This window comes from Glycine max, chromosome 10 (genome assembly GCF_000004515.6).
Source record: "Glycine max cultivar Williams 82 chromosome 10, Glycine_max_v4.0, whole genome shotgun sequence".
Taxonomy (NCBI): Eukaryota; Viridiplantae; Streptophyta; class Magnoliopsida; order Fabales; family Fabaceae; genus Glycine; species Glycine max.
Window position 1 is genome coordinate 47,497,802 of NC_038246.2, and position 21,436 is coordinate 47,519,237.

The 21,436-nt window shown below is 32.7% G+C and overlaps 1 protein-coding gene and 1 long non-coding RNA gene across 7 annotated transcripts; both read left to right on the plus strand.

The window, feature by feature from the left end:
• Positions 1-2,506: 2,506 nt before the first annotated feature.
• On the plus strand, positions 2,507-6,704 carry LOC102666404 (uncharacterized). 2 transcript variants are annotated; one of them, XR_001383298.3, is made up of 4 exons: positions 2,507-2,808; positions 2,910-3,005; positions 3,383-3,495; positions 3,653-6,704. It is a non-coding gene; the product is annotated as an uncharacterized lncRNA (long non-coding RNA). The 2 variants fall into 2 exon arrangements; XR_001383297.3 differs by having other exon boundaries at positions 2,510-2,808; positions 3,383-6,704.
• Positions 6,705-13,877: 7,173 nt separating this feature from the next.
• Positions 13,878-19,361, plus strand: LOC100820333 (type IV inositol polyphosphate 5-phosphatase 7). 5 transcript variants are annotated; one of them, XM_014763366.3, is made up of 15 exons: positions 13,878-14,215; positions 14,339-14,441; positions 14,541-14,844; positions 15,001-15,088; positions 15,611-15,685; positions 15,791-15,875; positions 15,962-16,066; positions 16,153-16,858; positions 16,976-17,169; positions 17,356-17,464; positions 17,573-17,721; positions 17,919-18,180; positions 18,731-18,824; positions 18,916-19,102; positions 19,269-19,361. In XM_014763366.3, the coding sequence occupies exons 3-12, from the start codon at positions 14,815-14,817 to the stop codon at positions 18,139-18,141; spliced, it is 1,764 nt and encodes a 587-aa protein (XP_014618852.1). In that variant the 5' UTR covers positions 13,878-14,215; positions 14,339-14,441; positions 14,541-14,814; the 3' UTR covers positions 18,142-18,180; positions 18,731-18,824; positions 18,916-19,102; positions 19,269-19,361. The 5 variants fall into 5 exon arrangements, with proteins under 5 accessions (XP_014618852.1, XP_040861877.1, XP_003536524.1 ...); XM_041005943.1 differs by having other exon boundaries at positions 13,878-14,441; XM_003536476.5 differs by having other exon boundaries at positions 14,339-14,844.
• The last annotated feature ends 2,075 nt before the right edge of the window (positions 19,362-21,436 follow it).

Sequence of the window (21,436 nt, forward strand, 5' to 3'; positions counted from 1 at the left end):
CATAAATAAACAACTACTTACTCTTTAAGGAATGATTGATACGCAAAAATACAAATTAAACATTAACGCTTAATATTAAGCAAAAAAATTAATGTAAGCACTTGATGTGGCCTTAGATTCTCTCTCAGTTAAACTCTCAGACAGGGACTACTATCAATTTGGTAGTATACATAGAATCACCATGTGCCTCTGAAATTAGATTAGATTTTCCTAGATACATGCTTCCACTGGATGTGGGAAGATAACCTACGGAATTATGACGTTAAAGAAAAATAGTTGGATGCTCACATCTTAATGCACCTGCCAATACTTTGGTTCTGCCTCTTCCCCCCACCAATCATTATTGATACCACCTTTCCGTGATAGGTAAGGCTAAATTGTTATGTTTTGAGCAAAGCTTTAATTTTTCTAACCAAAAGAAAATCTCTTAGCCACAGCGAGGAAGATAGGTACTGCTATTATTGTTCATTCATTAGCCAAGTATCTCAACAAATTTTTCTTTCACCCTATCTTCACGGAGAAAAAGAAACTAGTACTGTTTGATTACAATGGTTTTCAGCATAACACACTACAATTCACAAAGTCAATTGATTGGGACGGGAGATTGGTGTGGCCTTCAATCATAAAACCACATTGCTTCATGCGTACATCCGTATGTCATCGTTGATGCAACACCTCAATATCCTTGCCTCATAGCAACTTAGTGTTTTCTCACAAATCTCACAAAGGTTTTAAAACAAAGCCTTTCGCCTACCAATCATTGTCTCACATTCCCAGACTTGCTATATAAACACCATCTCCACCATATCTTCAATGCATCAAGTGTCCACTGCCAACACAATTCCTATCATTTGCACTCCTTTCCAATATCATCTAAACCATCTTTTAGCAAAACCCAAACGATGAAAAAGCAATCTGTCCTGTCCTTCTCCCTAGCACTGCTAGTTTCATTTTTGCATTCCTCCACCACCTTAGCCCAATTATCACCAGCTGAGGCTCCTCAACAACCATTGGTTCCCTCATTGCCACAGTCACCACTGCTGCTGTTGACATTGTTGGAATCCTGAGGCAGGCTAAGTCATTCAATGAGACTAATTTCACAAACGACAACTCTGGCACTGTGAAAATCAATGAGCATGGAAAGTGGATGTCCCTTGGGCTTGGAGTACTTCTCGTGACCGCATTGTCATGGTAAACCAAAATAGGATTTGATCATTTGATGCATTACAAACGTCCATGCTATTACTTACAAATTCAGAGTCAGTTCATATTGAAGAGTGCTATGATTGCGAGAAAGGAGTGACTATTGAGTACTATAGTATAGTGGTGAATTATCCCTCTGAATTTATTCTAAGATGTGCTTGGCTGCTTCAATATTTTATTTTTTTGTGATGCAGTGATGCACACTTCAATTGAGGTTGCTTCAATATTTTGTAAGTTGTGTATTTTGAAGAAGAAATTCATGGAAACTTTGTCTCGAATTTACTAGTTAACACCTTCATTTTGTTTGGCTCATAGAGGACTGTATTTAAATATATTTTTTATAATCGATATTTGATTTTTTTTTTGTGAGATTTTAAGATATTTTACAAATTTTGATTTTTTTTAATTTTATCATATTATTTTAAAATTTATATAAATAATTTTTTTTTATTTTTTTCTGATTATTTTTAAAGAAATTTAAGTTATTTATTTTGAATTTTGACTCAATTGGCCTTTAAGAAAACAAATTTTAGAATATTACCAAAACAAAGGGTGAAAACAATGACTGTGGGACCCGTGTGCCACGTACCATCACTGGCCACATTCACTTCTCAGTCCCGACTTTTCACTACATGGCATCATCATTGCAGTGGTTGACGTTGACGCTAAATGCTTCCCTGTTTATTTGTTCAGTGATCGTTTCATTTACCATTGAAAAATTAATTTTCAAAAAGTGCCCATTTTAATAAAAACAATAATTATCATTAAAACTAATGTTAACACACATCTTAAATTAATTATATTTAGTAATTTAAGATCAATTCTATGACAAAAAACTTAATCCAAACAGAAGTGAGTCCAAGCTAAAACCACGGCTGAGTGAACTCGGGAGCAGTCAAAGAAAATAATGTTTCTTAAATAATATCTTGATTCCAGTCTTTTGAATAAAAAATATATGATTGAATTTTTTTTTTTTGTCAAAGTTATTGATTAATTTTTTTAATAAAAATTAATTATCAATAAAATTTATGAATATTGATAAAAAAAATATACTATAAGGAAGATGAACATGACATTAACAACCTTTAAGTACTTTCCATGTTTTTCAATTTCAAGTTCAACTTCTAATTTATTTTCACTGTTAATTTAGTGGCTAAACAACAACGTGATGTCCCAAAAAGACACAAGAAACTGATACATGAGCCTAACTGGCCAAACATTCTGGGGCAAACTTGTTTTTATCTGTCTGTCTTAAACATGCAAACCCATTTATTCCTTTTTTCAACTCTATCCTTAAGCCACTTTCAGCACTTGCTTCAACCCTTCAACACAAGTGCCTTATGACAACGCGTGCCTTTAAATACACGAAGCAAAACACAGAGAGGGAATCATTTATCATTCTCTTGCTTTTTTGTTACTAATAATCCCAAAAAGCAATGAGAACATCACAAATTCTGTTGGTTTTGCTTTGGTTCTTCTGCGTTTATGCCCCTTCTTCGTTTGGAGCAAATGTCACGTATGACCACAGAGCATTGGCCATTGATGGCAAGCGCCGAGTCTTGGTATCTGGTTCTATATATTCATTACCCTCGTAGCACTCCAAAGGTTCTCTTCATTACCCTCTTTCTAAGTGTGTGTAATGTACATCCATTTTTACCTTAGTCTTTGAAGTTTGGAGTTAAAAGGGGTTGTGTTTGTTGTTCCAGATGTGGCCAGACCTCATTCAGAAATCCAAAGATGGAGGACTTGATGTGATTGAGACTTATGTTTTCTGGAACTTACGCGAACCAGTTCGAGGCCAGGTTCTCTTCTGTTCTGTGTAGTTCTGTTAATGTTACTTTTACCATTTTTGTTTTGTTTTTGTCCTTCACTGTCTCTTGCATTGTATTGTTTGTATATGTGTGTGTTCATTTTGCAAACAAGTAAAAAAATATATCAGAGGGTCCAAATCAAAACCAAAAGTAAAAGTATGCAGCTTAGGAAAATAAATGGTCACTGTTTCACATATTATTCACAGCTAATATGAACAGTGTAGTTAAATCTTAAAAGCATGAAATTGGGAGAATTATTTCTCAATGTCAATCAGAAGGCATAAATTGGAAACAGTTTATAAAGTTGGGGTCTTGTGGTTGTGAATTGTGATCAAATCAATGATGGATTATATACTTTGGCTTGGCAGTATAATTTTGAAGGTAGATGCGATTTGATCAAATTTGTGAAGGTAGTAGCAGCAGCAGGTCCATATGTGCATCTCCAGATCGGTCCATACGCATGTGCTGAATGATACTACGGGTAAAAGTTGATCATTTAAAATGTAATTTTCGCATTAAATTGAAGAATTTATACACTAAGTTTTTTTTAATCAAATATGTTTTTAAGATAAAAATATCCAAACATAATTAGTGAGCTATCGACATTGATTCTATGATTGTTCTTTTCTCTTTGACAGTTTCACTCATCTATCAAGTGGGAGAGTCTATTGGGTGGGAGACAGGTTCATTGTGTTAGTACTTATATAAGTAGAAAAAAACCTAAAACACAAAAAACAAATCTATCAGTTGGGAGAGTCTCATGAATTAAATACAACATTAATTAATTTATTATGCTCAACATGAGACTCCTAACAGAATATTATCATCAAGTTGCCTAAAAATGTCACACTAATCTGTTAAAAATGTAAAGATACTACCACTTCCATTGTTACACCTGCAAGGGAGCTAGTTTTTTTTTTTTTTCTTAAAAAAAAAAAGAAACTCAACAAGTTCTTTTACAGATTTGACTTGTCTATAAGAGGAAATTTGTAAAATGAAAAATAAATAAATATGAAACTATTCATACGTGGATCCATGATATTGGGTTAGCTTTTCAGTTAGGTACCCTATAATCATATCATCAAGGTTTTGGATGTTCCAATCTCAAAACTAACATATGATCGGCTACACACAACGAAGAAAAGAGGATATTTGTTATCTATGGATTTTGTTGTACAACAAAGAGTGCTTTCTCTGCAATTGCCAAATGGCTATACCATGCCCATAGTTTCAACCTCAATATTGGACCGGAAAAAAAAATTACACACCCTGTTCGGAAAGGCCTACGCAATGGCGGCCCAAGATTGCTTTTGCATCAATAAGATGTTCTCTCGTCCGAGATTGAGGCTTTTTTATTATTATTATTCATTGGAGGATTAAGGGTTTATTTAATTTTTAAAAATATTTTCTATTTCTATCTTATTTTCATAATCAATTAGAAAAGCCTTATATTATTTTATTTTCAAGTCTTGTTTTCACTATTTTCTTACATAAATATTTGAAAACAAAAAATAAAATAAAGTTACTATTTTATAATTATTTATTAAAAACAAAATGTTTTAAACTAAACAGATCCTTATAACCAGAATCATATATATGGCTGAAGGGTCAACATTATTTTAACCAACCACACATTGGTCAACTATCTTGATATTAACGAAACTGATCTCGTTACAAACCGAAGGGAAATTGTTCACCCCAAAATGGGGTGGAGGAAAAAACTATTTCCCCTTCTCTTCCATTAAAATCTCTCCATTCTTTATCTTAACTAAATATATCAGTATAAAAAAAATTAAATAGAATATTTAATCAAAACTTCTTCAATCTCATCCACTTAAATCTCTCCATTGTTTCACTTTAAATCAAATAGTTTATGTTAAAACAACAATAAATTAATATTAAAAATATTCTTTTCTTACGTTAAACACTCCGTTAGTAGGGACATGTATCATGAATAGAATTAATCTCTAATATAATGAGTTGAAGAACATTCATAATCTATGATTTAAGACAAAAAAAATTGAAATTAAATTTCATAAAATTACATATATTTTCTTTGCTTTTTCTATACTTATATGGCTACACTAACTCCATTAATTGTTTTAAAAACACTATATTGTGTTTTCCTGTGAGGAAAGTTTAAGGAAAATTACTGTAAATGTTAAAAAAATCTTTATATATAATTTCATGAAACTTCAAGATATAATTTATCTTAATATAAAATATCTTTATATATATTATCTGTTTACATGCGTTTGAATATAATTGTTAATAATATTTTATATCACAACCGGATGAAGATGATGAACGACATACGTGGAAAGTTTATGAGCGACATAATCGTCGAACAGTCAAATACCCCATAATTTGACGAGGCAATATGAATGGGTGGAAGAGAAAATACATCACCACCATAAATGTCAATGAAAACACAGAACTACTTTGGATATATTGTAGTCATCACTACTTTTAATATGAATTAATTATACATCTTATCGCATATCACGTTTATATTTCGTTTCACCTTTCTTATTTTCCCTCCTTTTTTCAAATTCACGAAGAAATAAAAATGCTTACATTAATTTAAGTGGTTTTTATTATATTCCAAGTCTATTATATAATAGATAATTTGAAAGTATTTGACATACTGCCTCTTTCACATTTATGTACAAACTACAAAGTTGCATCTTTGTCTCAACCCTCAAGACATAATTATCTAGAGAAAAGATAGAGTACAAGTTTATCATCCAAAATATTTCAATTTTTATTTTAAAACACTTTGTTTAATAAGGATATTACAATAATTGAGAAAAGCAACTAGCTGAGGTGGGATCAGGCAATTTGCTAATTCAGGTCCAGCAATATATGATTGGGATAGACAAAGCTAGCATGCTTTAGTTAACTAAACTGACATAATTGGCCATGCGGCCACTACTTAGCCATCGGTTTAATTAATGTTTGACTAGTATTTGATACGTAAGAATTTAACAGATCATGTTAAATTTTACTGTATTTCTCTTTTGCTTGTTGATGATTTATCTTGTTTTGGATGGAGTTTTCAACATTCTTCTTATAAATTTGGGTTGAATTTTTCCCCCCACTTAATGAAAATTTTGAATATAAGCTTACCCAATCAATTTTGTCCATACGCTTGCAATATATAATGTATCTAGTATCTAACATTCAGGCAACTGTATCTGTCAAGGAGCCAATAAGCTAAGTGGCTTAGGTGGGGTGAATTATTGTATCGATGTACTTGTCCAGTTGTACCTAGATTTTAAGAGTTCAATCATGCATTCAAGATTACGAGCCATTGTTCTACTTGTTTATTTGTAGAGAAATTGGGTGTATCTGCATAAAATCTTTGAGTACCTATTTGTTGATTTCACAATGTTCTCCTTATTTATATAGATTTGGGTTAATTTGAAGGATTTTATTACAAAAATATTTGCATGCAGTAACAAAACACGTTACCAGTGGATTTTGGGCTTTATTTACGTTTTTTTTTTTTTTTTTTGTAGTTTCCTAACTGATATAGAAGTTTCTGTTATACAGGATATGGTGGGGATAGGATAGAGGATTTATTCTGTCAAAAAGGATAGCGGATTTATTGTATACAAAATACCTTGTTCCGAAGGATTTGTAATGTTTTGTTACCCCCTTATACCTTACATCCTCTATCAGTCTAAATGATTTTTTTTTTTCTGACTAAAGAAAAAATTCAAGAAACTTTGTTTAAGGTACTCAATTTAGATACACAGCAACAATCATACACATGCAGGGTAGCACGAGTGTTTAGATTAGCACCTCTCAACCAAAAAAAAAATAAAAATTGTACGTCTTGTCGTTGAAAACAAGCACACGGGCAGAAGTATTGTTTTTCATGAATATTTTTGTCTGAGTTTTTTTAAAAAAAAAATCGTAAAATTAATAAAAAAAATAATTTATTTTTAAATTAAAATATGTGCGTATTCCCTTAGAAATAGAACCAGCTTATCTTTAAGCACATGTAAATTAACAATGAACAATGAAACAGAAACATATATACTTTTGCTCTCGTAAGGGAGCAATAAGCTTTAAAATTGTCAAGATAGCATAATTTAATAGTTAAAGTTAAATAAAACATGTAATGATAATATAATAATTTTCTTACACCATTTTATATATACATATGATAAGTTAATTAACTTTTATAATAATTATTTTTAAAATTATGTCAAGAATGATTTATATAATTGATTATAAAATATTTAACAATAGATGTCCATAGTTATGGAGAAATACTTACAAGCATAGTGAGATTGCTGATGAATTATATTAATGAAAGTGACTAAAAACTGCACCACTTGGTTCAACCATGTTTTTCTAATTTAGACAATTATTTTTTTACCTTTTATATTTGTAATCATCAAAGGAAAATTCTATTGCAGGGACTGTATATATATCTTTACCATTCCAGCACATGTAATTTTGTATTTATATAAATTATTAAATGAAACATTTCTGCATTTTGATTTGATTTTATTTGCTTACCCTAAAAATCTGAAAAAGAAAACGAAAGGATAAAATACAGATAAGAGGTAGATTGTTCCTTTAACCTTGGAAGAAAAACAAGGATGAAATGCTTATGGCAGAGAGGGTCTACATCAGAGGTATACTCATACAAAATGTGTATGGGTTTCTTCTCTTTAATGCAAAAGATAGTGACCGGTGAGGAAAGCTTTGTCACATTTTGAAAACAAAAGTGCTCCATAATATTCCTCCATGAAATGAAACAGATTAAAACTTGAAGGTAGGAAAGAAAAAAAAAAGGAGACACACAACACACAATGGGGTCTCTCTCAAAGCAGAAAAAGCAAGAAAGGAATCAAATTGGAAGGCGTAGGAGAAAACAACAAAGAAAAATCAAATGCTTATCTCTTTGACTGCCTCGTAAAACATAATTTTGCAACGGATTTTACAAGGTGGGTGGTTTGGGAAACAAAAAGCAAAAGCAAGAAGCAGATCTTCTTGGAGTTTTTTTTTTTTTTTAACCTTTTGGGTGCCCATAAAATCAATTACTTATGTGAAAGACATCCTAGTATGATCATAAAATGGATTACGTAGAGGACGTTTTATCATACTTAATTCTGTTAAGGAATGCATAATTCTAATTATGGATTCTGCATTCCTAATGCCCTGCGCGTACTTTCCAATCTACTATTCGATTTATCTTTTTTAATAATTTTATTCAATAACAATGTGTACCCTCATCCTAAAAATTAACTAAAATAAAAATGAGTACCCTCTGGCCGTAGATGGCTTTCAATTTTGCCCCTGCTATTAAGGAAACAGGTATAATTGAACAATCATTTATTTATCAGATACTACATTGAAGAAAACCTTATATACATACCCTCTTTTTTAATTTGTGACAGAAACATATACATATATACCCTTCTAATTGAACAATCATACCATTCTTAAATGTTATATTAAAATACCATAAAAAGGTAAATGAAGTGATATATTCACAGGAAACCAACAAAGGATAAACTATTTTCTAAAATGAATAATACGAAAACATTACAATTATTTATTTCTGTGCTGCAAAAATTTTGTTTGCATTTTAAAATTAATTTTTTTCTACATCTACTTTTATATTATAAAAATTATGTATGGACCACATTTTAATTCAAATAATATATAGAAATTAATAAAAAAACAGAAATGTTAAAAATAATAAATTTAAGAAATAATTTTTTAATGAAGTGTGTAATTTCAGCTTTGTTATTTATTTATTATAATAATTAATTTATATTTTTAATAATTATAAAAATTGAGAATAAAATCCAAATTTTAATACACATTCAAACAATACCGTGTGGTTGGCATGGGTTAGATTGTTACATTTCCAAATGAGTGTCTACAAATTCAGATTTAAATGTAATTGTCATAATTTACTAACCGTGTTTAAAATATATGAATTTGACTTCCTCGCAATTAGGTAGTGATATAGATATAACATTTTTATATTTTATATTTCTTTTCGTAAATTTATTATCAAATTTAGTATTTTAAACATAACATTTATTCTACCAATAAGATTCAACATAATTGATAGGTATAGTTGGATTTTTCAAACATGTTAATATTCATTCTTATTGAATGTCGTATTTTAACTACATTACTTTTTAATATAAATCACTTACAATTAAGTATTACTTGACTTCTTTATTTTTTTTTTGTCTTTGAAAAATAGCTCTATTTTTTCAAAATTGAATTGATGAGATAGTAATGTTTATTTAGAATACTGTTTGACATTTTTGTTTGTTTAATTCAAGACTTTAGACATTAGGTATATGTTATATTTACACGTGTGTATGTATCATAAATAGAAATCCTACCCATTCTATAATAAAAAATAAATAAAATCCTACCCATTGTGATTACAACTATTCAATATATCGACTTTGTGTTTGGCTGTTATGAATGATACCTACCTGAGAGTACAACGAATTGAATGCATATGGTAAGTTCCAACCATTCAATGTTTTCCAACTATTTGGTTAATTAACTTGTGACAAAGGATTTTTCCGAGCACCAACACAGAAACGCCTTCGATATCAAGGTACCTATTCTATTCCCCCTCTCCCCATATATTCTTTTCCCCATTCTTTCTTCTTGTTGAATAATGAGTATCCCATAGTGCTAAATTCAAACTTGCACACATAAGAAAGTGGTGGAAATGCAAGAAACCGTGGGTTCAATATTTACGTGAAAATATTGCATTGATTCGTAATATTCATCATGTCTTTGCTGAACATTCCGGGACGCTGTTCCCCTTGATACCACTTTATGATAGTACGTATTGGATTGCTTTATGTGTAGAAAAGAAGTTTGTATCATATAAATAGTCTCTTTAATTTCAAGATGTGCGTAATATATCTTTTGCTTTTTTCTTTTTGTTGTCATGGTCATTTTCCACACGAACTTGTTGCCATAAAGCCATAACTGTGCTATAATAGATTGTATTCTCTTGGAAAATATTATTGTAAATCACTCAATTCTTTAATTATTATGTGGTATATTAAAAAAATGTACAACTTTTTAAAGAATTTGAATCATATACCCACAACAGGAATCTTTAAATTTTTTCATTTAACTCTCAGGAGAAATGAAATATGAAATTCATGTGAGAATAATTAATGAGCTAATAATAGATGTAGGTTAACCAAAGAAAGTGAAATGAGAAAAAAAAAATCAAGAAGGAATAAAAGCAAGCTTAAGAAACAAACTTTAAAGTTCTTAGCAGGCAATTCAAGTCAGCACTTTTAAAGTTGAGGTAGGGCCGTTCCATTAACTAGTGGCGCGCCGTGGCGGTTTGTTATAGGGACCATTCTATTTTTTATATCCATCTTAATACTCCAAAAGTATCATAAATATTTTTAAAAAAATTAAGACGGGTATAAAATGTTTTCATATTTGTTTCATGATTATTTTTTTTATAAAAAAGGTCTCATTAATTTTTATTTTATTTTATTTTTGTGTAAGGGAGAAAAAAATAAACAACAAAGACCAATTATGACAAATTATACCTATGAAGTAAAGTGGGTATATTTCATATTTTCATTTTCAAGAGAATAATTTCATGTAGTACAAAATTAATAGTAGATAATTATAAAGAAGGAAATACTATTTTTTTAATATATTATTTTCTTGTAATAAGTTTTTTTTAAAAAAAAACCACAAATAACATTAAATGTGGGCATGGTGTAGCTCTTTAGAAATGTCATTCTTAAAAACATTAATTTAAAATATCTTATTCATATGAATGGAAAATTATGTCTTAAAAATACTGAATTTAATAATTAATCTTTAATTATTAGAGAATCTTTAATATGTTCTCTTTTTTAATTATTTTTTTTATCATTCATAAAATTTGAATACGAGGCTTTACTTAAAAAAATTGAATTGAATTTTACAAAAATCAATAAACTGTTAATATAAATATATTTATTTCATTGTGTGCAATGTATTCAAACTCTATTATTTTCCTCTCCTTTCTCTTGTAATGTCTACCATGAGCCTTTGTTTGAACTAAATAAATGAATGAATGAACATATGTGTACAATTTTTTCTTCATAAACGTTAAACTGTAATATTTTCTGCTAATTCATTAAAGCCAAATCGAATTAATTAAATAAAAAAAATCTCATAGCTTTGTCTTTTTTCTTAAGAGTGACACATATAATAAAACACGCATCCAAATATCACTTTTCATCATATCCTCGTTGAATCCAAAATCGTTGGTTCCGGTTAGATACCATGATGAAGATGCTATTATGATTTATGCATCTTCTAGGTTGTCAATACTCAAATATGGAAGGACGATAGATAGGTGAAGTCGATCGTGAAGAGTTCTCACATTCTAAAATGCGGGACCACTTCTTTTGCTCTTTAAATATGCAATTACTATATATGGCCCAATTCTCTTTCATCTATGCAACAATTCTCTGCTTTACAAGTTTATTTGGATTATTCAATGGCCCCCTTCTCTTCCTTATTGTCTCTCAAATCATTCCCAAAGACCCACATTCAACGACGCATAAACATAAACCATGCTCCACAAGTCCTACATAAAGCAAAAGCAGAGCCATCACCTATATTATACTCTCAAAGTAAGATTAGAATTAGGTTAACCAAAATTTAATTATATTCTATACAGGTATATTTATTTTGATATTTATTTGAATAGATGTTACCATACAGAAGTTTATTACAAAACTAAACAATTAAGCGTATTGCTAATATAGTACTTATTTTGCAAGAGAAATAATATATCAGTAAGTTATTTTTTTTAATATATTAGTAAGTTATAGTTTTACATTTATTAAATAACTTGCTAATAAATTTTTCTAAACAAGCTGAAGTGCATTCATGATTATGACAATTTATTACTTAAATTTGTTAAAATATTCATTTTGTTAATATACTCATTTTAAAAGTAAATGGAAATATATTAGCATGTCCCACGAAATATTGTTTTTTTTTCTTCCATTATATAACCTTTTTTCCTTTTAATAAAATAAGATTATGCTTTTCTGATTAGATAACGTTGATTTGATAACTATGGGAGTCTACTAATTATTAATGTCTTTGAGAAATTCACAACAAGGCAGGGAATTGCAAATGGCCTCCCCCCGGTTGCCTTAATTTTCCTGCCTGCTACGACCTATATAGCTTGTATTCTTTCGCATTCTTTATAATTACTTCCCCAGGATTTGAATTTGATTAGACCCATTTTGTTTGGTTTGTTCCCACCATAGTATTACTGTTCTTGCATCAGTCCCAAAATTCTGAAATTGAGAAATTCAATTCAAACTTAGTGGTGGAGATTCTTGTTATACCTTTGACCCTATTACTTGTGTCTATTTTTGCATGCTGCACTGCAGCAACTGATTTTGTTTTGGCTTTATTTTTCTTTTTTTTATGTCAGAAAAGTTCAACCATTTTTATTTGGTTTGGACCTGCTTGGCAATTATGATAGTTAACACAAACAGATACTGCTTAGAGTTAGTGGAGTTAACATATGTATTTTTTTTAAAGTTATTTCATCTAAAAAGTAATAAATAATAATAAGCTAGGTCTGCTCATCTTTAAATTTTAATGACTTTATATCACCATATGCACTAAATTAAATTAAAAGCGCATTGTTTTTGCAGTTCCTAGATAAGTTCAATTTAGAAAAACTTCATCCTTTATTTTGTTGGGTGGACTTGGATGATGAAATGCTTTTTTTTTTGTTTCTTTATTGATAATAATAATAATACGTCTTCAGCTGCAGTATTGCTGTGTCAACTTAACTTAATAGATTTTTTTATTATTATATCAACAACAGGTTTGACTAATAAGATACTTGAGGCCCAATAATCAGTGAAAGAAGGAAAAAAGATTGGTAGCCAGTGGGGCTATGGCCTCAACCTTTGACGAGCTTATTCAAGACACATGATAATTTTTAAAATTGATATAATTCAACATAAGACTTTTATAAAAAATAAAAATAAAAGTCAATTTTAAATCTGTTAGTCTTAGATCCCAAAATAAAATTCCTAGACTATTATAATTATTCGAGAGGAGATTCAGGAATAGGAAACAAAAGGCATGGGTCAAAGAAAGAATTCAAAGGGGAGCCAAAGCCCAAAGTTTATTTTGTTTTGGAAACTGGTATAATTTTCTTACACAGCTTTTGATTATTGATAGGTTTAATTCAATTGATTGAGTAATATGTGTAAATTATTATAAATTTTTTCAATATGATTTTCTATTCATATGTATAAAAAAATAGATATTGATTATTGAAGGTCTTAGGAATTCAAAGGAAACAATAAAGTGAAACCCCCGAGTGATGGAAGGCTAGAAGCTACTAATGAATGATTTTTTTACTCCAAAGTCTAAAAATCATAGCATTTAGCCACACAAAACCACAAGATGGGGGTAGCTTCTATTCTTCTATTCTAAGAGTTAAAAGCAGTGAACACCGAGAGGGGAAAGGGGAGAAAGGAAGCCCCAACACCACAAAATTGGGTAAGTTGCCATTGTCTCCAAAGACATTCCAAGTCTAGCTAGGTCAGAGCCAAAAAGGCCTCAAAGTTGCTTGGCATCACGTCATTATTCAGTGGCACCACACCTATGACCAACCTATGGAATCAAACATCACATTGCTCCATATAAAATATCTTAGTCATAACATTACATGGCAAAATCTAAGAAAGACAAAAATTAATTTTTGATATTGAAAGGATTCATAATTCATTCGCGTGCCCAGAAATGAGACAGTTATTTTCATTATTATAGGGGGCTTATAAGCCATGACACTACACGTCTACACCAGTTTACTATTGCTTCTCCTCCAAACATTCTTTGTCCGATAATTGTATACAATACTATAACATAATACCCAGGGCCTTTATCTTTTCTTCTTTTCCCCTTCTCTCCTTCTTCTTTAACTGCTTTTGCTTTAATTGGAAGACCAAAAAACTGGAAGAAGGGTGCAGGCATGGGAATAGTGTTAGACCTCACATAACAGTTAACAGTTCACATCCTCTCTTCACTTTGCTGACCCAGGGCAGCTTTGATGAGCTGACCGGGTCGTTTTGTGCAGAAGCCTTTAAAGCAAAAAAAAAACTACCTGCCCGTTGCCCCCCTTGTCTTGAGCTAAGGTTGTCATTAAAAAAATTGTTAATTTAATACTACTAAATACTGATAAAGCTCTTCTATGCTCTCTTTTACTTCACTTTATTCTGTTCAAATTCGATACTTTGTTTTGTTTCCTGTGGTTGCAGAGAACGAGGAGCCTCTCTTTATCCCTCTATTATATGCTTGCTGCTGCTGCATTGTCTTGTTCTACTACTACTTCAGAATCTCTTCTCACTTCCAAGCATTAAAGTGTTCTCTCTCTCTCTCTCTCTCTTGAGTTTGTGGCGCTTTCTTTCATATTTATGGGAGTTTGGTTCCATGTTCTTACACTTTCTACTATACTAGTAGTGTGGCAAGAGCACATACAGCACCAGAAGACGAAAGCACTAAAGGCATTTTGCTCTCTTTTGTTGAGCTTCTCGTGTTTCTCTGGAATTGAGAAACAGAACAACAAATTCTCAGCTCTGAAACATAGATAGGTAGTGTGGAGATTGGGGAGGGAGCTTCCAAAGCAATGATATTTTGCTCTTTGAAAGTCTGAGAAGCTTTGGAATTTGGATATATAGACCTTCTAAACCAAAGAGAAATATCAGGGAGCTGTATGAAGTAGAAGTGTGCAAAAATGAGAGATGAGAATTCCAAGAGAAGCAAGGTTTTGCCAATTTCCTTTAATACAAAGATGAATTCAATTTCCTTTTTTGTTTTTTTCCCTTTTGTTTTTCCAGGGGAATGAAACTCAACATTTTGTGTGTGTTGGTGTTTGCATATTGCAAGTTGTTGACTGTTTTGTCTGTGTTGCTTGATGAAGCTCTCATGGTCAAAGAAAATGGTGAGGAAGTTCTTTAATATCAAAAGCAAGACTGAGGATTCCCAAGCAAATGGTGTTGCTTATGGAGGTTGGTATCTTGGTTTTCTCAAAAACTCTTTTTCTACTAGTGATCACTTTCTAAGGGAGCAACAAGCCTAGAATTAAATCCCATTAGATATTTGTGATGATAGCACTGTCCAGTGTGATGCTTTGAACAATTTGTGGTTCTAGTTGGGCACCAGAGAAACCGAAGGAAGTAGATTAATAACATCATTTGGAAAGAAAATTGAAACCTAGGATCAACCATCATGTTCTGTCTGATTTTATTGTTGCCTAATGCAAAAGCTTAAGCTATGCCAGAAACTCAATAAGTTTTTCCTGAGGCATAGATGTCTTTGTCTAAATTTTTATGTTCTCACCAATTTTGTTTCTTGATACAATTTCTTGGCATCCAAACAAAGTGCAAGCGAATGTACTTTAAACTCTGAAATAGATGTTCATCAAGTCCGATTTTCTGTTTTTTTTTTTTTCAATTTTTTCCTGATATAAAGTCAGTTACTATAGTTTCTTTTTGTGAATTTGATGCATCAACATTGATTTCCTTCTTCAGGAGGTGACATGGAATATAGAGGTAGGAATAGCTTCTCTGAGAGAGAACCATGCACAATCAAAAAGAGCAAAACAGGTATAGAATTACCCCCATTCCATTTCTTGAACCATGTCCATTTAAAGATCTTGATGCTATTTAAAATGCTGACTTTTTGCACAAAATTTTCAATGTAATGAACAGAAAAGTTTAGCAGGAGCACAGATCAGGTGAGGCGAGCAAAAATGAATCTTGACCATCCTCGAATTATAGATGTGCAGAATTATAGGTATACTGCTTCTCTGATTTTACCTTCTTACGAATAAAAAAGGCCTTGTTCAAATTTTCATTGGTGTCTCTTTTCTCTGTAAACAGCATTTTTGTGGCTACATGGAATGTAGCTGGAAGATCCCCACCTAGTACTTTGAATTTAGATGATTGGCTTCATTCTTCATCACCGGCTGATATTTATGTTCTTGGGTAGGAATTGGTACTTGTCAACATTGTCTTCAATCAAAAGTAGCATTAATAGTAACCAGTGACATATTTCTACTTGTCTCTTTCAGATTTCAAGAGATAGTTCCCTTGAATGCTGGTAATATCTTGGGAGCAGAAGACAATGGCCCTGCCAAAAAATGGTTGGCTCTCATCAGAAAGGCTTTAAACAATCTTCCTGGCACCAGTGGAAGTAGTGGATGCTATACACCATCTCCCATACCTCAGCCAGTTGTAGAGCTGAATGCAGATTTTGAGGGATCAGCTAGGCAGAAGAACTCATCTTTCTTCCATAGGCGATCGTTCCAGACAACTTCTAGTGGTTGGGGAATGGACAATGATCCTTCAGTTGTGCAGCCACGGCTTGATCGAAGATACAGTGTCTGTGATAGAGTAATTTTTGGTCACAGGCCAAGTGACTTTGATCCCAGTTTTAGATGGGGTTATAGGCCTAGTGACTATTCCAGGGCAAGTGACTACTCAAGACCAAGTGACTACTCAAGATGGGGTTCATCTGATGATGATAATGGCCTTGGGGATTCACCAAGTACAGTCTTATTTTCACCAATGTCTTGTGGTGGTGGTGGTGGTGCTGGACCCGCCTTTAATGAAGATGGATATGCCATGCCAGGACACTCAAGGTACTGCCTTGTTGCAAGTAAGCAAATGGTGGGGATATATCTTACCATATGGGTGAGAAGTGAACTCAAGGATCATGTTCAAAATATGAAAGTGTCTTGTGTTGGCAGAGGATTGATGGGCTATCTTGGAAATAAGGTGAATTTTTAGTCAGTCAAGTTTCCAACTTTTGTTTTTCCTTAAATTAATTCATGGCAAACTTGATTGGTTACTTGAAATTCGCTTAAATGGAATTATTTTGGCTTTTATTTGCAGGGATCCATCTCAATTAGTATGTCTGTGCACGAAACTAGCTTTTGCTTTATCTGTAGCCATTTAACCTCAGGACAGAAAGAAGGTGATGAACTAAGAAGAAATTCTGATGTGATGGAGATTCTTAAGAAGACAAGGTTTCCTCGTGTTCAAGGTGTGGACAATGAGAAGTCTCCACAGACAATCCTTGAGCATGAGTAAGAATCTGCTCACATTCATCTAAGATTTAATTTAAAAAAATGTCAGTGATTTTAGGCCCCCTTGCTAATAGATACCTTCTCCTTGTGTCTTAAGTAGAATGCACACTTCTGTTTCCCTATGATTGTTTTTTCTTTCCATTAACTGAACTCTTGCATTTTCTTAATTTGATCTCATTAATATAGTCGAATCATATGGCTTGGAGATTTGAATTACCGGATTGCACTCTCCTACCGATCTGCTAAGGCACTCGTTGAGATGCAAAACTGGAGAGCATTGTTAGAGAATGATCAAGTATGTCTTTTCACCCTCATAAATAATTCCGTGTTTATTGCTTAACTTCAAATGTATTGTTATTGTAAAATAGACATAATGAGTCTCAATTATCGACATTACTGGCAGTTGAGAATAGAGCAGAAAAGAGGCCGTGCGTTTGTGGGATGGAATGAAGGGAAGATATATTTTCCTCCAACATACAAGTATTCAACTAATTCAGATAGATATGCTGGAGATGATATGCACCCCAAAGAAAAAAGGAGAACTCCTGCTTGGTAAGATTATCACAGTTATCACATCACCTAGTAGGAATTTAGAAGAAACTCAATGTAAATGCTAAAAGAGAAGTAAACTGATATGAAGATAAAAAATTAGATGATCTAAAATGAAGCATAAAGTATCATTCATAGTTTATGATTTATTTTTGTCAAGTTGTGCTACTTATGCTGATATGAATTTTTTTCTTTTATAGGTGTGACCGAATTTTGTGGTATGGAGAAGGTCTCCATCAGTTATCATATGTCCGCGGAGAATCGAAGTTTTCAGACCACAGACCTGTTTATGGCATATTTTGGGCTGAGGTTGAGTCAGCTCATGGCAGATTGAAGAAAACTATGAGTTGTTCTCGTTCCAGAATTGAGGTGGAGGAACTTCTGCCATATTCTGGTGGATACACTGAGCTGAGCTTTTTCTGAAGGAAGAAAGGTTGGATATACGTGTCCATCCACATTCAGGTACACTATCAATCCCTTATGCACTTCCATAATCATGCTTGTGTTGTGAAATAGTGGAACTTAGGTATCTGAGTGATTTTTATTTTTCTTTTCAAGTTCATACAAATAGATAAAACTAAAAAAACTCGTGCAGGGCTCTTAGCAAACCTGATCATGCCCCATTGACCCAAAGGGGGGCCTAAACTTTTTCATATTTTCTTATTGGCTTGACCAAAAGTACTAGATTCCGAAGCTGTAAATGATATGTATGGGGCTGAACATAATAGAGTGGAACCTGCTGGTGCAATCAAAACATATAGTCTAAAAGAATATACTATAATGATGTTGAGGGGCATTAGGTGTATCTTGCTTTACTAGATATGCATATTGATTTCATGAATTCGGAAGCCAATATAAACAGAATATGTTCACAGAATAATAGTCTGAAAAAGTCTATATCTCAAATCTTTTCTGCTTTGAACTTTGAAGTCCTTTTGTTCTTTTCTTATTGTCAATACAATTATTCTTTTCCCCTGAATTAGAAATCTTATATTCACCTGTTACTGTTCAGCAATTGGTCCCCCATTACCAAGCTGGAATTACTTTGAAGAAAACTCATTCATGGAGGGAGATAGGGACAACCCATTTCCCACATACCGAAAAAGGTTAGTTTTTTTTCTTCTCTTTCATGCTTTTCTTTGTGCTGCTTTTGGCCTGCTTCTTTGTCTAATTTTACCTTTACTTTATCTTTGTCAGTTTATAATCTGTAGTTTTTGGCTACAGTCATGCTTTGCCTAACACATGATCAGTACAGTACATCATCATCATCTTGGTAGCTATTCACACACCAGTAATGTGCATAGTTTGATAGCCAACTAACAAACACACAACCTTCCATTGTCTCAGCCCAATTTGAGTATTAACAGTCCTTCACAGTCATCAGGTACTACATTGTGGCTATCAATTCTACTTGGTGTTTATACGGATTAACACCAATGTAGATGCTTTTAATAAAAATAATTTATTAATAAACAGGTACATTGGTGCTAATTTGTATAAAAACATCCTTATTAATATTTAATGATGAACAATGCTTTTTCCTTGTGCAGGAAGTTGATGAAGGCAATTTTTTGATTCAAGATTTTTTAATTGTTTTTGGAGAATATTTATGATGACTGAATGAAGGTGGAAGCTTGCCAGAATAATCACTTGGGCACTAACATTTTTTTAATGCGAAGAAAATGAATTTTTATTTTTTTAATCCTGAAAAAAAATGAGTGTTTTGATGTATAGTGATTGCCAAAGTAAATGAGAAAAAAAACATGAACAAACAAAAAAAGATTGTTGTTCATGATAGAATTCCAGAGCCTCTCTTGCACAGTCCATGATTAAAATTTTACTGATAAAAGGTGGTGGCTTTGACATCAAAACTAAATAGTACTGCTCACCATTCATTCCTGTGGCTCGTCTTTTCACTGATGAACAACAGTATTTAAGTACAAACTAAAGTGTTATTGCGGGGTTTGGCAGGAATATTGGGGGTTTCTAATTCGGGGTCCTCTTGCAAGATGCTATTTACATGCCCGTCAGTTGCTGTTTACTTTTGACTTGGTGGACTATAGCCACTTTTTACCTTATACTTTTTTTTTTATGTATGTGTATCCACTTAGGATCACTAATAAGAAAAGTTGAAAAAACAAATTTCGAAACTCGGGTGTTGCTGAAAAAGACTAATGCTAAATCGTTAATTGTGTAATAATGCCGTTTTAAAAGGAAATATAAATTTTGTGGCTCATCTTTGCACATATCCACTATTTAAGAATTTGGGGTCTGACTCATTCCTTCATGAGATCTCAACGGTTGAACGTCTTTGTCCCTGTTGGCTGTTGGAGAGTCACTTCATGGAGATGTGTCACTCAGATGCAAATATATACTTGGTTGAATTTTTTTAGTACTGTACTTGATATGAATCTTACGGGGCGGATCGTTTGATACAGGCTACGGAGGTTTGGATGACGCCACTTCCGGTGAAGGAAGATAAGTCAGGGTAGACGCCACAAGGATTACCTTGATAAGTCTGAGATTGGTTCAACAAGGAACTCAGAGAGAAACTCTCACCAAATTTTATCAAATGTCCTCATCACTCCCTCCTTCTTGAAAAGGATTTGTCCTCAAATCCAAGGCTCCTCCATCTGCATCAAAAAGAGATAGATCAGACACATTGAAAGTGGCACTTACATTATACTCACTAGGCAAGTCAATCTTGTAGGCATTGTCGTTGATCTTCTCCAACACTTGGAATGGTCCGTCTCCTCTAGGTTGAAGCTTGGACTTCCTGTGTTTTGGGAACCTCTCCTTCCTCAGGTGTACCCAAACCCAATCACCTGGTTCAAGCACGACTTTCTTTCTGCTTTTGTTGGCTTGCCTTGCATAGCTCGCATTTTTCTTTTCAATTTGAACCTTCACTTGCTCATGCAACTTCTTCACATACTCAGCTATAGCCTGTGCATCCTTATGCTTAAACATAGCAATGTTAGGCATAGGCAACAAATCAAGAGGAGTCAAAGGATTAAATCCATACACTATCTCAAATGGTGAACAATTAGTTGTGCTATGGACAGCCCAATTATAAGCAAACTCAACATGAGGCAAACAGGCTTCCCAAGATTTAAGATTTTTCTTTAAAACAGTCCTAAGCAGTGTGCCTAAAGTCCTATTGACTACCTCAGTTTGACCATCAGTTTGTGGGTGACAAGTAGTAGAAAACAACGCGTCTACCCAGACTTATCTTCCTTAACCGGAAGTGGCGTCTACCCAGACTTATCTTCCTTCACTGGAAGTGGCGTCTACCATGACTTATCTTCCTTCACTGGAAGTGGCGTCATCCAAACCTTCGTAGCCTGTATCAAGCGATCCGCTCCTACTCAGGTTCACATCAGTACTAGTCTCAATGCCTAGCGAAAAACAAGTTGTAATGTGAGTAATAAATAATAATAGTAGTAGTAATTGTAGTAGAAAAATGTGATGAGACTGTGCAAGCTGTGGCTTAGTACATGATTCTTTTCACATCATGGGACATGGAGAAAGTCAACACCGTCTGCTGTTACTAAACCTATTCATCTCATCAAGTTATATTCAGCAACTAATAGTGTATTTGTTTTATGCATTTCTCACCTTGTAAGGCATGTTGGACGCCAATACCACTCTCACATGCTATTCATGTTCAGCATGTCACAACTACTATTTCAATATAATCTAAGGTTGTTTTTTACTACTT

Bases quoted from the DNA above. Each gene is read 5' to 3' on its own strand.
- LOC100820333 (XM_041005942.1), top strand. From the start codon at position 14,815: ATGAGAGATGAGAATTCCAAGAGAAGCAAG. The intron at 15,876-15,961 runs GTATACTGCTTC...CTCTGTAAACAG, and splicing joins ATAGATGTGCAGAATTATAG to CATTTTTGTGGCTACATGGA. The intron at 17,170-17,355 runs GTAAGAATCTGC...TCATTAATATAG, and splicing joins CAGACAATCCTTGAGCATGA to TCGAATCATATGGCTTGGAG.